The sequence below is a fragment of the Telmatherina bonti genome, assembly GCF_933228915.1.
Source record: "Telmatherina bonti genome assembly, chromosome: 11".
NCBI classification, from domain to species: domain Eukaryota; kingdom Metazoa; phylum Chordata; class Actinopteri; order Atheriniformes; family Telmatherinidae; genus Telmatherina; species Telmatherina bonti.
In genome coordinates, this window is record NC_136629.1 from 19,140,233 (window position 1) to 19,160,441 (window position 20,209).

At 38.0% G+C, this 20,209-nt stretch overlaps 1 protein-coding gene across 1 annotated transcript in view; it reads right to left on the minus strand.

Annotated features, from left to right (window-relative positions):
* cdh23 (cadherin-related 23) overlaps positions 1-19,957 on the minus strand; it is a gene marked incomplete at both ends in the record, with an annotated part of 158,298 nt that extends 138,341 nt beyond the window's left edge. The window contains 2 exons of the mRNA XM_079249389.1: positions 17,071-17,145; positions 19,873-19,957. Coding sequence (XP_079105515.1) covers positions 17,071-17,145; positions 19,873-19,957 — 160 coding nt within the window. The remainder of the gene's footprint in view (positions 1-17,070; positions 17,146-19,872) is intronic.
* Between the last annotated feature and the right edge of the window lie 252 nt (positions 19,958-20,209).

Genomic DNA, 20,209 nt, shown 5'->3' on the forward strand with positions numbered 1-20,209 from the left:
TCTTTTAATTTCTTCATCCTCTGTCTTTTCTCCCTCTTTCCATTTGCTATCTTATCTCTCACTGCCCTCAGAAAGGTGACTGCATGAGAGAAAAGAGACAAGGAGACACTGAAGTAAAGGAGACCGATATGAGAAAGGAAATAGAAAAGCTTAAAATGTGCTAACCCTGACCAGCTCAGGCTGCAATGCAGACATGCCAGAACTGATTACTTTAGTATGTTTTGTCTGCTAGTGTATGAGACAGAAGTGGGGTGACTGTGATCACTGGTGGCGTGTGTGTATAGATTTTCCAAAATGTATCCTAACATCCTGCTAGCCTGAACCTAATTTCCTGTTGTCGCCATCATTGTTTCCTTTCTGTATTTTTATGCGTAACATGCCACACTTGTTTTATGGATTATAAATTAACTCATTTATCCCAGTGCTCATTAGCTTCAGGTCCTAATTGGGCTAAATTAATATTGTTTCCTGGCAAAGACATCGGGACAGGCAAATTGGCAATTGACCTCTTTGGTCAATCTGAACAAAAAGTTAAAGGGCAGCATAAATACTTCAGAAAGCAGCTCTGGCTGATCAGTTTTGTACTCACCTGCTTGTCATCCTCTAACATTCTCTCTCTTTCTTTAATGAAAAATGTTTCTTTTAAACGGCTTGCTGCAGTCTAACCCAAACCATATGGGACTATTTTGAATGAGCATACAAGTATTTCACACATTTAACAGAGTGTGGACTTAAAGTTCTCAGAGCTTTTTCAAGATTTTCACATTTTGTTCACACTCAACTTCTTTTTTGTTGTCTTCTTCAGTCTGGGCTGAACCACGGTTTGTGGGTAATTTACTAAGAGTGACTGTAAATGGGCAGTGGGTGTAAATGTGTTTGAAACTCCCTAATAAAATTAGGCTATTGTGTGTTTCATGGTTGTCACCATGTCAACATGTGGGGGCGTAAGGTGTATGTACTCTCACCTTAAAAAAGAAAGAAAACATGAATATGACAGTTTACTATTTCTAATATAGACCAAGTTTATATTTACTAAGCCAGCCCTCTAAATGCTTGTCAGCTCGCAACTTGGGGAACAGAAGACTGACTGTTTTTCAAAAAAAAAAAAAAAAATCATGCATTGAACTGAGATATTTTGTATATGGGCGCAAATATTTGCTTCTATTACTCTAAGAAATCCAGCTAGTGAAAGAAAATAAACTTGTTTCACCTTAGTAAATGACTGCCGACTGTGAAACTGAATAAAACTGAAAAACTTTGACAATCCAGCACTAAATGGCATTTAGGGTTTGGACAGTACATCTGAAAAACTGGATTGGAGGATCCCAGCTGTGACATGCAAATCTGTCATTTGCAGGTAGGAAGACTCCTCTCCAAATCTATCATTTGTTCCTCTAATAGCTCCAAAATGCCAATGCTGGATATGCAATATGTTTTATTGTTTGTTTCCTTGTTCATTCCAAAAATATTCACAAAAGGTTAAAATTATGTTCTATGCATCTCCTTGCTTTGTTTAGATGTTTCCTTGTGACAACTGCTATCTGAGCAATTATGTGCAGAGATTGTTTGCACATCTTTTTAAAAATGTGTTATACACAACCAGTTAAAATTTTGGCCACACTGACCCATTGGATTTAATCAAATCAAATCAAATCAAATCAAACTTTATTTCTATAGCTCTTTTCATGCTTAAAAAATTCAATACAAAGTGCTTCACATAATAAAACAATTTACCTCAAATAGATACAACACACACACACACACACACACACACACACACACACACACACACACACACACACACACACAGACAGACAGACAGACAGACAGACAGACAGACAGACACACACACACACACACACACACACACACACACACACACACACATCCACAGTCCCCTTACACCCAACCACAACCACCCTCTCCAGTGCCCTATTAGCCCCTATAACAGTTAAAAGAGGACGAATGGCCAGGTACATGGGAAAGTGTGTCCAAACTTTTGACAGGTAGTGTATAATTGGCACAGTTTCTATGAGCAAAATTGCTCTCAGATTTGATAGCTATATACAAAAAAAATCACCCCCCGACACATGCTGTCATGATATGATGTTTCAAGTTTTTTCTAAGTTATGGTTTCCTGTTTTATTTTGTAGTTTTCCTTGTTTGGTTCCCTTGGGTCCTGTTTTCTGTTTTGCTTTCCCGTTCATTAGATTCACCTGGACTCAGTTAAGTCATTCAACTTGTGTCTTGTTCTGTGTCTGTCTGTATTTATAGCGCCTGGTTTCAGTTCTAGTTGCCAGTTCATTGTGTTTGCTTCTCGGGTTAGCGTGTCTAGTTTTTGGTTTAAAGAAACGTCTTGGTTCTGCATACTGCCTCACTGTCCTGCATTTGGGTCCACACCTCCACTCACTGTGACACATTCATAATCCCTGTTTTACTTAGCTAAAAAGTAAACTTTCCCTCCCACCTGATAACCTTTGCTCAGATTTGTTCTTTCTGCATTTATCTTTTCCTCTAGCTCAACTCACTTCCTGTTGAATAAAACATCCCTACCAAATGAAGTTGCCATAACCATGTATGATGAAATTCATTATAATAAATGAGGTAAAGTTCTCTGATTGCTTTCCTCGCCTTAATAGATGCTTTTCTCTGCTAAATCATACCAAATGAATTATGGACACTGATAGACTCCGGTGAAGGTGTGGAAAGAAAACAATGACTACTGATGAAAGTAGAATGAGACTAAGCTCAAGCTGGACTTAAAACTGTGCTGTGTCTGCATACGGTAAGGCCAGAGCAGCTAACGTCGGTGAAATGTGCTCTTGCACTGGAATGTTTGGTTACAGTTGCATTTGGTTGCATTCTCTTTTTCATGTTTACAACAAAAATTTAGAGAGAAGCTGCAGAAATCTGAAAACACGTAACCACAAGAACCGACCAATCACAAGGAAGTACTTCTGTGCAACCACACTGCAAACAGGGCTGCACGCCGGGTCTGGCAAAGGTGCATGTCAGACTTCCACAGACCTACGCAGAGCATACGGTGGTGATGGTGAAACCGACCTAACACAGACACCACATGAGTATAAATCCAGCTTTTGTGGGAACTAATAGAACAGTTTTTCTAATATGAATATAGAGGGGATTATTGTGTTATAAGTAGAGGGAATGAACTGAATCTAATTTAGGTTGAATCTGAAACAGTGCATAGACATCTTGACAGGGTCTGAGAAGTTTCTGCAGAGAAGCTCGACGCTGTTTCAAACTGGGACTGGAAGAAAAAGATTTTGAAAAAGGATAGAGGTGGGGACACCAGTTTGCTGTATGGCTTTAAAAAATGATCCACACTTTTAATGAGACAGTTTTAAATGTCAGACTCCTTCTTGGTTGGGAGATAAGAGCGAGGAGCTCCATTATGCTCCTGTGTGCCCAGCTCATCATTCGACAAGTGTGTGAAATCGCACTCTGGATTGTACAAACAACACCAGCCCACACAGTTCCTCACTTTCCCTTTAATTTAACCTACAGCTGACATGCATTTTGAGGCACGCTTACATATTAGTAGACATTAAGTGCTACTACGAAACTAACATGGTATAATAATGCATGAAAAAAAGGCTACGGTTGCATCCCTTTTAAGAAAATTGCAACACAACAAGACCAGAATAACAATGAATAAAACAAACAATCACAGAGGCACCAATAAACAAAGAAAATGGCCCTGAGCCAGAAATGGGCCTGTAAATGAGGGACAGAGTGCAGGCACCCCACTTGTCAATTAATCCTATCTGGCACCAGCACACTGGCCTTTATGAGAACAAATGTCAGCGCTCAAGACAAGGACGAGATAACCTTTCTTCATGCACACCAGCCTTCAACAATCGACACCGATCGTACACTGCAGCCATCTAATATGAGCTGATCCTGCATGTCAAAGGGTTTAGCAAGTTTGCTGTTGTGGAACTGATCAGATTGTGTTCATTCAGACACACAGCCTTGTTACAGGAATGAGTTGAGCCCAAACACTCCCTGACCGTGAACTACACCTTTACCCTTACGGAAATCTCTAGTAAACAAAGTGAAGAAGACATATTTAAAGCAGACCCTGACCACATATATGTACAATACCCTCCACTTGTCCCATCATGGACACCTAACCACAAAACAAAACCATAGAGACAAAATAAGATGTTATAATCTCTGTTTATCATGTAGATGATGATGTTTTGTGTCACTTTGAGATCATTAATATATATATATATATATATATATATATATATATATATATATATATATATATATATATATATATATATATATATATATTATTAGGGAAAAAATTATGGATCAAAATGACTAATGTGTAGTCATTTTGATCTACACATCCGTGACTAATGTGTAGATCACATATTCACGGATGATATGAGCAAAACAGAATAGAAACAACCATCAAAGCATGTACAAAAAGTAAATTTATCAAAATGGAAAAATATAATACATATATATATATATATATAAAATCTCAATTTACTTTTTGTACATGCTTTGATGGTTGTTTTTATTCTGTTTTGCTCATATCATCCGTGAATATGTGATCTACACATTAGTCATTTTGATCCATAATGTTTTCTCTAATTATTACTGTTTAGTGTCTGTTGATTTTATTTTTTATAGGTTCATATTTCTTATTGTCAATCTGAATCTATTCTTGATCATTTTGTGTTAACTGTCTTTTTATGCTCCTTTACATTTCATTAGCTGAGTCTGACATTTTGGTAATTTGGTCTTTATTGAGCCTTTCTGTGACTGAGTTGATTTTGCGCCATGATTTGGGTTCATATGTCTTTTCAAAGTAACTTTACTCCATTTATGTCACTTCTGCATTGCACTTTGGTTGTCTGTCTCTTCCAGGGACAGCTATTACATTATAAACTTAGGACCCCAACCCAGACCCAATGTGTCTGTTCATTAATCTGTCCATGACCAGAAATCAAAAGAATTTTGTGGATACAAATAGTGTTTTAAAGTTCTGATCTATCATCTCTGTGTAACTGAGAAAAACACTTTCTGGTATGCATTGCACTTGAGGAATGACAGAGACCGGCATATGCTTGTCCACCTTGTAAGGAGCAAAAAGTACCAGAAAAAAGCAGATACAGGCAAACACACACACAAATCACACCTACACACAAATGCCTTCTCCTTCTCATTCCCAAGGCTTCCCTGAAACGGAGTAGAGAGAGGTGGTCACTGATGTGAAACATCAATTTCCAGGTTAGCTGCTCTGCGTAGTTCAGGCAGGTATCAGCTGTGCCCCACCTGGCCCAGATAAGCAGCTGCAAGAAGCTGATCTGCCACCCAGGAATGCACTTCTCAGCACTGGAGAATGGAGTAATGTGTGCACGCATTCACAGACACACATCCACTCACACACACAAGTAAACAAATAGTATAGCTGAAGTACACCAGGAACAATCAACTAAATGTGAGCGGAAAATTGGAAAATCCAAAGTCAAAAGTATTGTATTACTTTGTCTGTAAACAGTAGTTGGGATATTTTAAAGTCAGTCCTTTCTTCTACTTTGCAACAGGACCATAGAGTAGCATTTGGCTCTTGTTTTAAAATTGCAGATATTCAACTGGGCCTCAACATAAGTCATTGGAGAAAAAAGTCCCACAGATTCACACCAGAACCTGCAGAAAAAGTGATTCATTCATTCATTATCCGAACTGCTTAGTCCGATTAAGGTTTGCGGGGAAGCTGGAGTTTATCTCAGCAGTCTTTGGGTGAGACAGGTCACCAGTTCATTGCAGGGTTAACACAAAGAGACAAACAACCATTTACACTCACACTCACTCCTAGGGACAATTTAGAGTAACCAGTTAACCTAACATGCATGTCTTTGGATGGTGGGAAGAAGCTGGAGTATAACCCGGAGTACCCGGAGAGAACCCATGCATACACAGGGAGGACATGCAAACTCTGCACAAAAAGGGCACCATTTGAGCCTACCCCCCAGCTGAGGATCAAACCAGCAGCCTTCTTGCTGTGAGGCAACATGCTCAGTGGATAAAATTAACCATGAAATAAAACTCATTTTATAAACCAAAAGCTATTATTTCCGTTAAAAGTATTGTGGTCGGCTCCTTGATTGTTCCGTGGGTCTAGTTCCTCACTCCCTTAAACACACACACACACACACACATGCATACACAAATCTACACTAACACCCTGAACCAGGGGTCAGGAACCTTGACCTTCATTTTTGATGTCTCCCTGTTCCAACACACCTGATTCATATGAAAGAATCGCTCTGCAGATCTTGATAAGCTGTTGGATCCATTTGATATGACTCAGGTGTGCTGGACCAGGGATGCATGGGAAACCTGGAGGACCAGGGTTCCCCAGCCCTGCCCAGTAAACCAGTTGTGTTTTGTCTGTTTATTTGTGACTCAGGATAACATATCTAATGCTTACTGATATATATGTATGTTTCAAACTATCAAGACACTGATATAGGCACAATCTAAATCATCAGACTGCATCGTTTGGAGCCTGACAGAGTCTTAGACATCTGAAGCTGTGAGAGCAAAGCTGTGTTTGGTTAGGTAATCTAGCTGCTGCTATCCTCATGGTGACGTCTGTCAGCATGGTGCTGGTCCCTTGGCATCACGGCTCAACCTGGTGTCAGACAGCGTCCTGGCAGACAATTTCAATTAACTATTACAACCACATATATCATGTACACACACAGCTCACAGTGTTTCAGACGTTCCTGTTATGCTATCTACGGCCCTGCTTGGACAAAGGATAAATGTTTTTAGAGGAAAAGAAGAACTGGAAAGAAATCACTATAGTGTGAACTGTGTAAGATGACTGAAGAAAACACTGAAGACATTAAAGTTTCAACTTTAAGCTTTCAGGGTGGACCTCCATACTGATGAACAGCCAGAGATAAACTGCTTTGGTAAATCTCTGACGCGTTGAGATGGCAGGTCAAACTTTGTTGTCCCCAGATGTCTCTTTTTTTTGTCCAACGTCTTTTATGTCTTACAGGTAAGTAAGATCCTTTCTGTTCAGTGGTGTCACTGATGAAAGCCAAGTTGCCTTCAAAGCAATATCACAAACACCAATTTACTGTACGATAAAGAACAGAATTCAATGATGGGTGGGCAGCATGTCATTCCAGAGAATTTCTCGGACTAAATAAAAACAAAAACAAACAAACAGCATGTTTAAAATAACAATGATTTGTTTCACTTGACACAGAAAAAAGTTTATTTGGTTGTTAAGCAGTTGTACTGTCATGTCTGCCCCTCCTTCTCTGATTTGCTCAGCCCCACTGGCCTATTGACCACCAGACCATACTACTTTTCCCAGCATTCACCTGCTCCTGCCAGTATAGAGATCACCTGTAACTATTACTATAACTATAACTATAACTATAATAATAATTTAAAACTATAATTTATATAATATATTATAGTTTATACCTATAGTATGAACCGTTATTCAACAGGTATAATGACACATCGTGATAAATGAAGAGGAAAGCAGAAGAAGAGGAGGGAGAAAGTGTTGAAAAAAAGACGTTACGTTAACAGTGTCCATGTTCGTCTTTTTGTTTTGTGCATATTCATTTTTTTGCTTCAAGAAGTTTAGCCTCGATCATTCCTGTTTATTATTTTGCAACAAGTAACAGTCCTGTGCTTGGAATATCAACCATCCAGTGCAAGTTATCAATTTATTAATAACCATATTTTAATCAGAAAAACTTACAAGAGATCTTTTAATTTTTCTGGCCCTTGCAGTGAAAGACTTTTATGTTTTTTGTTTTTAATGCTGCTTGTTAGCATTTGCTAGTATTTTTGCAATCTGCCATCTTGTGACATCAGTCCTGAAGCTGCGCCTCTGGCTGAAAAAGGTAATGAGAGGAGGAGCTACTACAGGCTGGACATACTAAGCAGCAGGCCTGCAGAATCACTTTGCTTTCCTTTGGACACAGTAACTGTGTTACATCAGTAATAATGGGACCCTCAGAGATGACAAATGCCTTCTTCTCATGAATGGCTATAAACTAAAGGTGGAACTGAGACAATAATAAAGAAAAAATCTAATTCATTTTAATTGTATATCAATATTTAAAAAAACTAAACAAAACAAAACAACACATTTATTTTTTTTAAATGGATTTAGTTCATGACTAAATCAAATAAAAGGCACAAACACAGTGATACTGGAAAAGGAAGCTCTAGTAATTATTTAATTAGTTAGTGTAAATTAAATGTTACAAAAAAAAATTTGTTTGTGGTATTACATGCGTTTGTCTTCAGCCTTAGCACCAATCATTACATTTCTGTTAAACTGCACAAAACAGTTGCCAAATAGGCCAATAATTCATGGAATCAAATCAGGTTTCTACAAAAGCATATTTAAAAAACAAGTCAGGCTATTTAAAAAATTAGAATAAAAGTACTGAATATTACATAATACTACAACAAAAAATGTAGAGTTTATTCATGTATTGAAATACAAAATCTTAAACATTTTTTAAACAATGTGTTAATTTAGCAAGTATTCAGAATCGTTTTCTAAAGTTGCCGAACATGACAGTTGCTTTCTGTTTGTGAGAAAATCTACTCGCTTTCCCACGACTGTTGTCAGTTTGGTTGCCTGCTTTAGTCACTTTGGACACTACGAAGACATTATATTTAATGTTCAAGCTGATAAACCTCATTGTTTTTCATGCAAATACTCACTCATTTTTAATTCAAAGCTCACAACATGTTTAAAAAAAGCTGGGACTGCAGCACTTTGTCTGATGTTAAGTCTTATGTAAACACTGTAAAAACTTTCATACAGTAGATGTCATAGCACACTATTCCAGATCCAGACACATGTTTTGATAAAACTTTTGGGGGGGTCAAAGGGGGGGGCAGACTTAGATGATGAAATTCCTGGAAGAAAAAAGTCAGTGTTGTGATCATTACTCAAAATAAGTAATTAGTAACTCCTTCTGTGAACTGTAATAAAATTAATTTACTAGTTACTACATTTGAAAAGTAACATCACTACTTATTACTTTACTTTACCGTTTCTTAATTTACCATGTACATACACAGTACATACACTAGATGCATGATGCATAAAAATACACCTCGCTGTAAAATCCACAAAAATGACGATAAAGGAAGCTATGAGGAGGTCATGCTGTGAGGATACACGTGACTATAACTCCTCCCATCCAAACGTTCATTTTCTTAACTGCTTAGTCTGAGTCAGGGTCGCTGGTGAGTAGAACTCTGAGCTAAAAGTTTCATAAGGCTAAAGTCCCCTGCGGCTCATCAATACCTCATCAATAATGTGTTCTCATGTAAATTAGTTCTACTAATGCTATCCTGGAGGAACCACATCGCCCTCAGATCTAACTTCCGGCTCAGCGCTAGGTTTGAACTTATAAAAAATAGTGTAAAAAAGTAAAAGATGTCAACACATAACAACACCATGCAAAATGAAGTTATACTTGTTATAAAATAGCATCTTATACACCAGCAGCCTTTTCACATCTCTGATGGCAGCATGATTTCACACAACAGCTGATCGATCAGCCTGATTGTGTTCATTTGTAGCACGTTACCCCCAACAGTAACATTTGTGTCGAATGCTTTTTGAATTTGGTCATTGACAGCGCAAGAAATGCACATTATAGGTGCCACTGTGCCATCTAACAAGTCCACAACGCAACATTTTAAGGTTGGAAAGTTATGTAGTGTGTCGTTAAGGCTGCAGATTTTACCATGACACACATGCAGAAACTGCATGAATAAAATGGTGAATATAAGCAAAATATTTTCCAACATTAACTCCATCATTTTAATCAAAGGTAGTTACATTTAGGATTAAAATATTAATCTAAAGACATGATCATGTTAATATAGGACACATATAGACTAATTTACTAAAAGGATGCCAGTAATGATGACAGTATGTTTATTCTATAAACAAATCAAAACAAAGCTGGCCTAAGATATGGGAACATATCTATCCCATAAGGAAAATATATTTCAAAACAAGAATAAGATGTTTATTCAGAATCACTTTGCACTGATTTGGAGTTGTATTTACCTCTATTCTATGGGCTACCAAGTGGATCCAGTTTAATACCAGAAAATCCTTGCATTGGAAATACAGACAACAATATGAAAAACAACACCACTACCTTTAGAAATTTCAGCTTAGTATGGGACAAAATGGTGGAACGGATTCTTACACTCATAGGAATTGTTGCTGTGAGTGTTGTGTGAATGGGCCATTACAACACTTACACACAACTTGCTCAATGCAGGCAATATAGCACAGCAAAGGGTTGTGATGGATGGTATATTTGCAAACACTCCTCAGCTGTGGACCCCATTATTTCCTGAGGAAGGAGGGTCAGTGCTAGACACCACCTTGGAGAGATAAGGAATGACTGACTAAAACAAAACAGAGGTTCCTTAATGGCAGTTTGTTAGAATGGAGAAACCAATGCTGGTGGGGGTCAATGCAACAGCTAGATGAAAGCTGTCAAACAGATCAAATGTCCCTTTCTTGAAGTGAATTTGGCATAGCCTCTACATGTGAAGAAAAAAAATGCCTCATTCATTAAGAATATCTCAGAAACAGGATTTATCCCCTACTGAGATCGTTTCAACACCAAGGGATTTTTCACAGCTGCAACTCATAGACAGGATTTCTAACACTAAGTCAAACATGCAGCTTCTCTCATATGTACAGCATATCCACCAACTCAAACTAACAAACACTGACAGATACCAAAGCAGTTGCCAAATATGGAGACAGGACAAACACACTGCAATCCAACATGGCAAAAAGAAGACAGAAAGTGGGAGTAAAAATGGACCAATGTGCTACCGTGACAGCAGTAAGAGAGGGCAACACGTATCAAGACCATGCATCCTGAAATGAAGTGGGCAGTCATGGCCACTGACAAACACTGTAAGTACAGGAAATATCATTTCTTTGAGAGAAACTATGAAGCAGGTTCCATGTTTGGATTGTTACGTGTAAAAACTTAAACAGTGATAACAGTGATATTTAAGTTTGTTTCGTACACCAGTGCAGTACTACGGAATGGTAGGAGTGCCACACAAAAGAATACATTTAGAAAAGAACAAGGAAATTAATAAAAAAAAATATAAAAACAAATAAATAAGAGTAAAAAAAACTCATTTAAAAAAAAAAAGAGTTTCACTTATTTAGAATTTCCTTATTCTTTTATTTTTATTCTTTATTTTCCCTTTTTTCTCTATTTGTATCCCCTTATATTTACTCATTTTTCTCCATATATTTTACTATTTTTCCTTGTATTTTCCTGGTTCTTTTCCTTATATATGCCTTTTTATTTCTTTTTTTTTTTTTTTTCCATAAAATCACTTTTACATACACTGAGTTGCTGTTTTGCATTTGGTTAGCCATGGCTTTGTCAGAACCAGCTGGAGCGTCTTTTTGCTGCCTACATAAAGCCATTGTTCTGATTCGTTCTGACGCATGGAATTATGATCAAAAGAAGGCTTGTTTTAGAAATCTGGCCAAAACTCTGTTTTTGAACAGTTTATAGTAATAAAGTTAAAATTCATGCTGCAATGTAAATATCCAATGATCCTTGGCAAAGTTAACTAGCCTACATTATATAGCCATTTGTTTTCTCATGCTGCATCATAAGTATGGAATAAAAACCGTTGGTTCACACATCCATCATACTCCGTGTATGTACATATCATTTCATCCATTAAAAAAAACACTAAATCAAAATTCATTATGCAGAGAGAAAGCGGTCCAAATGTTTGACTGCTTTGTCGTATGTGTGAAAACGGTATTTAAGCACTAGACTGTTAATATGTGACCAACATGCACTGGTCAAAAGTTGGAAAAGTGTGAACGAGGACAAGACAATACAATAAATGTTGTAACCACTGTAAATGATCTGTGCAATAAAAATGTGTTGTTCCATCTTGATTTCATACTGCAGTTCTTTTATTGTAACTCATGGCTCATGTCAGAGCTCTGACAGCCTCTGTTAACCAATTATCTCAATATATAGCTGTTTGAGCGCAACAAAATGGCTGATTCCTTTTAATTGAGGAATATGGTGAATGAGTGGACAATCTGAACTCAGATTTGCTTGGCTGCCCTCTTTGATTGTCTGCTGTCCCGTAATCGCTGCCACCTGTGTCCCCTCAGCCTGTGAATGTTCACAAAGTCCTGTCTGCCTCCCTTGTCTTTGTCTGTCCATTCACCTAGCCTGTCCTGTCTGTTTTCCTGTTTATTCAGCCTTCAGTTTAGCATCCGCTCTAAATTGATTATTCGGTTTTTATTGTCTGCCTTTCTTTTGCTTTTTGTTTTATTTAAATTTCTTGCTTTCTTCACCATCCTGTGTTCTGCAACACATCGTGTTTCACCATTCATCACAACTGAAGCGTTTATACCGAAACACTAAATATACAATTATCATGAGCAGTAATGCATAGTTTTGAGTATTGGCACAATGAAGCCAAGACCATCAAGAGAGTAAATCAGAAAGAAGAAAAAAAAGAAGCCATCAGTCCAGAGAATAAAGTTTTGATTAACCACATTTAATTTATTACAATTAGTTCTCTATTTGCATAGTGCAAATTCACATCAGAGTCATCTGAAGGCACCTTACAGACATAATCGACAATCAATTCACGCCAATTTATTTTGATTCAGGCAAAACAAATGCACAAAATAATCCAATTTATATGTATGTTCATACATTCCAATTCATAAAAAAAATAATAATCTGTCTAAAGAAACCAACATATCGTATCATATGTTGTCTTACTTTCAACAAAAAGGAAAAACGTTTAGCAGAACCCGCCTCAGGGAGGGTGGCCGTCTGCCTCAACCAGTTATAGGGGAGAGGATTTAATGCATTGATGGATAATAAATAAATAAATCTGATCCACGCATTCAGGGGAGAACATTAAAAAGTTGCTCCTAGGGGCAACTTTTTGTACTTATACATTATTGAATTGAGAACGCCAAAGAGCTACTTAAAACTTCAATGCATTTACTGTGGTGATAAATTACATCAAAAAAGAGGGGAAAAATATCGGTTGGTATTTTGATTAATTTACATTGCCCTAATATTGATACATGCAGCCAAAGATATACATTTCAGATTAAGGATAGAAATGTGCATCAGTTTGACTTTAAAGCCTTCTGGACTTCTCTATGTTTTTGCCATCAGTGCCTAAAAGTTCTCAGTGTGTGATTGTCTATCAAGTTCATAACCAACGTCATGCTTATTCCATTTGGTATTATGATGACATACCATTTCCAATATTGTTTGCATAATTTTGTTCTCACAGACGTGTTTGGAGATAGGTTGTGGCTTGTTCAACACATCAGCTATGCACAACTTTCTTCTCATAGGGCTCCAAGGAGTATTGTGCGATTGGTTGGACAATGGAGTTGGGCATAGTTAACATGTAAAAATGTGAAGCGGACAGTTGACACTTCTGGAGTTTTGCTGATGCAAGGTTGAACAGTTCAAAATAAACAACTGATCGAGGTGGTGGAGGACAAACATTAATACGGAAGTTTGTCATTATTTTTTTCTAAAATCACACTAAATGCTTTCTTTGTACTTTTTTTTACATTAGGCTCAAATTTGATGTTGGTAATTCATTATCACATTTGTAGACCTTTACATCACTTTAGCATGAGTAAATTAGCCACAGTCTGAATACACCAAAGTGTGAAAAATTGTTTAATTAATTTGAAAAAACTGTTTGAGAAAACAGACTAAGTGGAAAATATTTATTACAATGATGACCATAACAAAAAGTAATAGTTCCAGTCCTACTTTCCAGTCCTTTCACTTCAGAATTTTATGATCTCTCATTTAGCCACACAGAATGATAATCCATTGCTTAAAACGTGATTCAAAAGAAATCGGAAATGAATAAATTTCCCTCAATCGTGTAATCAATACTACCCAAACCCTCAATGCTCTAGCTTTCCCCGCTCTCCAAGACTGCTCACTTCCTCAGTGATAATAACTACCTTTGTGTAAATATACACAGACACACAACAATTTATCTCCATTAAATGTATGTGTGCAGAAAAAAATGTAACCCTGAACCAAAATCTTTAATCTAATCAGCCAGTAAAGCCTCAGCTGGCAAAAATTACAAGACAAGCAGAAGCGTTCTTGCACACTGTGGAAGTTCCTTATTTCCAACAAATGTTGTTTCCACAAGTTAATTACTCAGTAGAGAGCCTAATCTGCCGAATCAGGGTAAAGTGGATTAAGAGATGCGAGCATTTAATCAAAGTGTTCTCAGTCTAATTACACATCTCATTTCCTGACACAACACTGTTATCTTCCACTACATTTAAACATCAGGGCCTCTGTTTAGATGCTCTCCCCCACCAATGGTGAAAGATCCCACTGCCTTCATTTGAAAGAGAATGATTAAATATCAATAAATATGGCTCGATCCAATTTAAGCAAACATCTAGGGTGCACATGAGGACACATAGACATGTACTGAGCATGACTGCATTTCTTTCCTAAACAAATGTTTAAACAAATCATCTGATGCAACTTTGTGTCACAGCTGTGTACACCAGACCACCAAGCATCACAGGTATAACTGGTGTTTGTGGATTCCTCCTGGATTCTCTCTCTCCCATGTAGGACTCTGACAATGTAGGATTTGCATGCATTAAATACAAAAAGATAGCAATAGAAATTGCTTTGGACTCAGTCGTGAAAGACATTATAAAATATATATCCAGGGTTCACACGAGGTCAGAGCCTTCCTCAGACTTCCAAAACTAAACATCTTAATCCTGACAAGGCAAGTGAAGTAGGTGTAGTCTCATATAACATCAATGTTTGGTTGTGTTCTGCATCTACATGATAAATAATGTGCAAAATGTTCTTCTGGATGCCGTATAGAGGCCATGAACTAAAAATCTTCTATGTATGTAGTTAGGTAGGGCCAAATGTCACCAATGCGTGCAGAAAGATGTGTACCTGATACAAATTAACGTTACCTGAAAACAAGGCTTTGTTTATCTCTGTTAAACAGTACCAATGAGCTCATTGTGCAAGTGTAAGTCAGCTAGTTGTTAGCCGTTGGTGTCACCACACAAAACCCACTCGCACGAAACATATCCTGTCACATCATCATCATGGCTTAGCCCAACAAGCGCCATGGTAACCAATCATGACCGCACTGGCAATGGAAACTTGATCCCCGGGCTCAAGTTGTTCAGTTTGGTCTCCGGTTTAACAACCAAACGGTTGGTCAGTTATGCTCATGATGTTTGGGGTAAATTAATGGTCTAATGAAGTAAAGGAGAGATGTATTTCTAAAAAATGTGTACCTGAAACAAAAAGCTCCAAGATGTAGTTAAAATCTCATTAAAACATACCTTATTCTTTCTACAGTCTCTGTGCTAAACCATGAGAAGAGAGACAGTGTGTTTTTATTCTGTGTCTTTATTCAAATTCTAAATCAGAGTGATTCCAGCTTTGAATTAGTGCAGGGATACTGAATTGAGTCAGCATGCTGTATAGTAGGTATTTCTAAGTTTATAGGTCTGGAAAAATCTAAGAGTTTGGATCTAAAAACAACACACAGAAACAAACAAACAAACAAACAAACAAACAAACAAAAGATATTCTTCACCGCCGCATGTTCTACACACAAAACACGCAAACGTTTGACTCACAGGTCTGTCTGTTTGAGTTTTTTTCTGTTTAAGGATTTGAGGACCTCCTCACTAAGGACATCTGCTGAGCTAATAAACAATAATCTTGACAAATTGTCACTGTCTGTCACTGCAATCCACCCTCACAATCACACCACTGAGAAAGCCATTACAGGCAACTCTAAGGACATGACTGACAGCTCTCTGGACCAGTGGAGGGCACTGCTGGACTGAAGCCCAGCTGTCTTAGGAGAGAACACTGATTCATGACCAGAGGGCAACCTGAACAGATTGGTCGGGGGAAAACATCCATGCCCTTCACTGCTTATTATTTCAGCTGATTTCATAAGGCAATCGCTCTTTTTTAAAATCTTTGTTATCCTGTTTGCACAAATATGCTAAACCCGGCTGCAAACACTTAATGGTAGGAGATTATGATGATTTGCTGTAGGCTCTGTGGGACAATAACCTTTCATGGCTGCAGCATGAAACCTTCCACAAAGATAGTAAGGACAGAGCTGAGACTGAAAGATAACAGATGAAAGAAACAGAAAAATGACGACTGCTACAAGAAGAACGCTTGACTTTCATGACTCAGAGTTAAAAACTGAAGAAGGAAAAAAAATAATCGGTTGCCTATGGCCATGACATGTAGCCACGTGCAAAAAAACAGCCACGGAGGAGTCGACACGAGAAAACGCTCCAAGATTCGCATTAAGAGTGTTGACAGACGAGCAGAGAGTAAAGGTCATGCAATGAAAAAAACAGCAAACTTCTAGAAAATCAATCCCATATAAAGGATTTTAATTCCAAGGCAGTGACACCCTGAGAGATCATGAAAAGTCAGACATCTTCAAATTGCCTTGTCAATCACGACAACCAACAAAAAGAGCAAAAAATAAATAAGTAGGGGAATAATAGATCCAGGAGGAATTGGACTCACCCTGCTATCTGGTGCTCATACAGTAACCCCCAACTGCCCCCAGCTGCAGTGGGACACCGCATATAACCAAGCTCAGAATAAGATGGAATTGCTAAATCCATATGAACTTTTACTCACACACTGAGTAAAGTTTTTGTTCAGATTCTCAGATTCAGACCAGAGTCTACAGATGCATGCTTTTTAAATAAAAAAACAAAACAAACAGTTAATGTCCTGTGACCATTATCATGGCTGATCGGTTTGGCAGCATATGTTTAGGGGATACAGAGTACAGAAATATTTTCTTAAAGTCAGTAAGAAAATTTATCAGCCTTTGTTTATTTAGACCATACACAGTACACACAAAATGCAACATGTTTGGACATTATAGACTCACCTATAGGTGTGTCCTCGTAGATAAGAAGGTAGGTTGAGAAGAAGTAATTCAGGAAACGCGGAGGCTGATTGGAGCCTATGGGAGGGAAAAAAAACAGTCATTCGCACAAAAATATTCTGAAACTATTTCCACTCTGATCAGTCAAGTGAATAATATTATTTTTCTCATTACACTGGCACCTTTCAAGGAATGGGATATACCAGCAAGCTTGTTAAAGTGTCAGGTTTTGAGGTTGACCAGATGGAAGCTGGAAAGCTGACCAAGCAGCTGTGAAAAGAGTCATATTGTAATGACTACATGTCAGATCTTTAAAACACTGGTTCTCGTGGAGCTGAGCATGCACTGAGAGGTTAGTAACAAACTACTAGAAGTTTTCCAAGGATGGAAACCCAATGAACTGGCAAAGCTATAGGCACCTCAGGCTCACCGATGTGTGATGAGTGATGGCTGACCTGTGTTGTCTGATCTCGTCGAAGCACAGCTGTTGTGCAAACTGCTGAAAATCTTAAAGTTGGTTAAAACAGAGGTGTATCAGAGCAAATTGTTTGGCCAAACAGCAGGGTCCTGCCTATGTAATACATAACTCCTGCTTTAGGGCAAAATATATAACAATTTTCCGATGCTGTGTGACTGTGCTAGACAGTGGGAGACATAAGGGGACTCCTTGACTTGATAGTGGTTGCATTTGCTAAACACACTAGGGAAAGTATCTCACCTGAAGTAAGTACAAACACATCCCAAAATGAAGCTCACAGATTCTGCTTCTCAAAAGTTTAGCTATGGACAGATTTTTAAATCAAAGTAGCTGTTCAGGGGAGATGTTCAGGACATTAAATCAAGTGCAAGGAGTCTTGCTGCCAGCTGTTAAAAATTTGATTTGATTATAATCCTTAAATTCAAACATTTTTAATTTGGTAAAATGTAACCTCTGATAAGCACAAGCAGCTCTTTCTGCGACTGTCTGCTTTTCGGCCAGCGCAGGCCTCCACTGTGGCTTGTGGGAAATGCAGGAACTGTATTGTAAATGTGTGTTAATGAACACTTTTTTTGTAAAATTACAAAAGTCCAGGTAGAGTAGCACTTTAAGTTTTATGATACTTTAAGGTTCGAATGTCGAGAACCATCCATTAAAACAAGAGTTTATTCAATAATCAAGCAGGTGATCTGTTTCAATATTTATGCCTTCAGCAGGCTGCAAAAAGAGGGTCATCCACCCTTCTACATCACTGAAAACTGCCTTTCACCCAGAATATAATTTTTTTATTATTATGGTACATCAGTCATTGACCTGTATAATACTTTAAAAGTTGGTGTGTTTTGTTATTTCTTCATTTGTTTCTGCTACACATTAATGAGTCAGCAGATGAAAAAACACAAGTTTGATCAAAATTTGCAAATGTTTTACATTGATTTCGCTACATTGTAAGAAATGTGCTTCACCATGTTAAAGGGTCCTTGTGTTTGGGTAAGTTTCTGTGGTGTCAGAAGGTGGTGCAATCCAAGCTTCTTTTTTTTTTTTTTCTAAGACAAGCTAATGGTCTTTGATCAGCTGAGCGGCAGACAACAGACAGTGAAGTGTGAGAAAGGGAGGCCGAACCTGTCTCATATCAGAGTGCTTTACAAGGTGAAGCTGCACTTTGAAAGTTTGAGCTTTTTGTTCTGTCATATGCCTGTCTGGGTGGAAGAAGAAGCTCATTTTTTGCTTTGTCAACGTAGCTCCTAGGTGCCACGATCACAAAGCATGCTTTAGAGGAAGGGAGGTAGTGAGGGTCAAAAAGCTAGTGTGTATATACCTGTGCTTTAATTAGAATGAGTCACTACAGGTTAGATAAAGAAATAGAGATAGATTAGATCAACAAAATAATCACAGCCGTGATCATCAATCCAATTTGCTGGATCAGAGAGCCAACGCTCGAGAGAAGCACAAGGTCGGTATGCTAATGAGTTACAGAAAAAAGATTAAGGGACAGAGAAGGCAAGAAAAAGTCAAATTTAGAAAAAAAAAGCAGAAAATGTGGGGTCAGAGGGAAAGGTGAGAGGCTCAATGACTCCAGAGAATGAAAGCCCTGATAAACCCATTGTGCTTGATGGAAAGAGGTTGTGGCACTGACTTAATAACTTTCCTCGCTGTTTCAGCACTATGTGTGATAGGACTTGTCTCCTGCCTGTCACTACGAGACAGTTACCATGACGCTGCACAACATCCAAGCTTTCTTCCACTTACATTTCTCAAGCTTTCATAGTCATGCTCTGTGAAGGGGTCAGATATTTCCAAGTAGTTCTTACGCCTGGCCTATGATGTGAAAATTTGCACAGGATTGACTCGAGTGGAAAGAAGTCATTTGGAGGAATCAGATAACAAATGAAAAATTAATTTCACCCTGAATAAAAGGAAAAAAGAAGGTTGCGACGGTAAGATCACAATCGCATCTTAGCTTCTCTTATCACAGCAGGGTGGGGATTTATATTTCACAAGTCATTGATAAAGGAATTATTTATTCTTAATCCTTTCTTTGACTAACAATAGTAGATATACTTAGATGTTGCCAGCACATGTATCTTTAAATGTTTTTTTTTCTTTAATTTAAGGACGTTTGACGCAGTCTTTTTCAATTATTAAACTTTAACTTCGACTTCTTACAACCATCAGGAAGATACTCTGGTACAAGTTAAAATAAAAGGGATGCACTGAAGTTAAAATATTTGTATCACTGTATGAAATTTTCAGCTTTAATGCCTTTCTCTCACACTCGCAAAATGTGGATTCACACATAGCCATTCATTATTGGGAGGAGAACTCACCTTCACAAAATGAGTGGAGGAAGAGAAAAGGAAGGAGGAGCTTGGCACCTGTCATCCTGCCACCTAAACCCACGCTCCACGACATCACCTGCACCTGATAGAAAACACACACAAATAAAGAAGACAGCCACAGTGATTAGATTGGCTGATTACACACGCTGCTGTTTTACGCCGTTGTCTAAATACCCTGCAGCTCATCGACAGTGTGCAGGGAGGAATTTCACACGAGCAGAAGATGTCATCACTATAATTAGGAGAAACAGTTTTGTAACCTGCCATGCCTCAAGCAGGTATTTTCTCCTTCAGTGTGTGTTTGTGGAAATGAGAAGGTTGATGA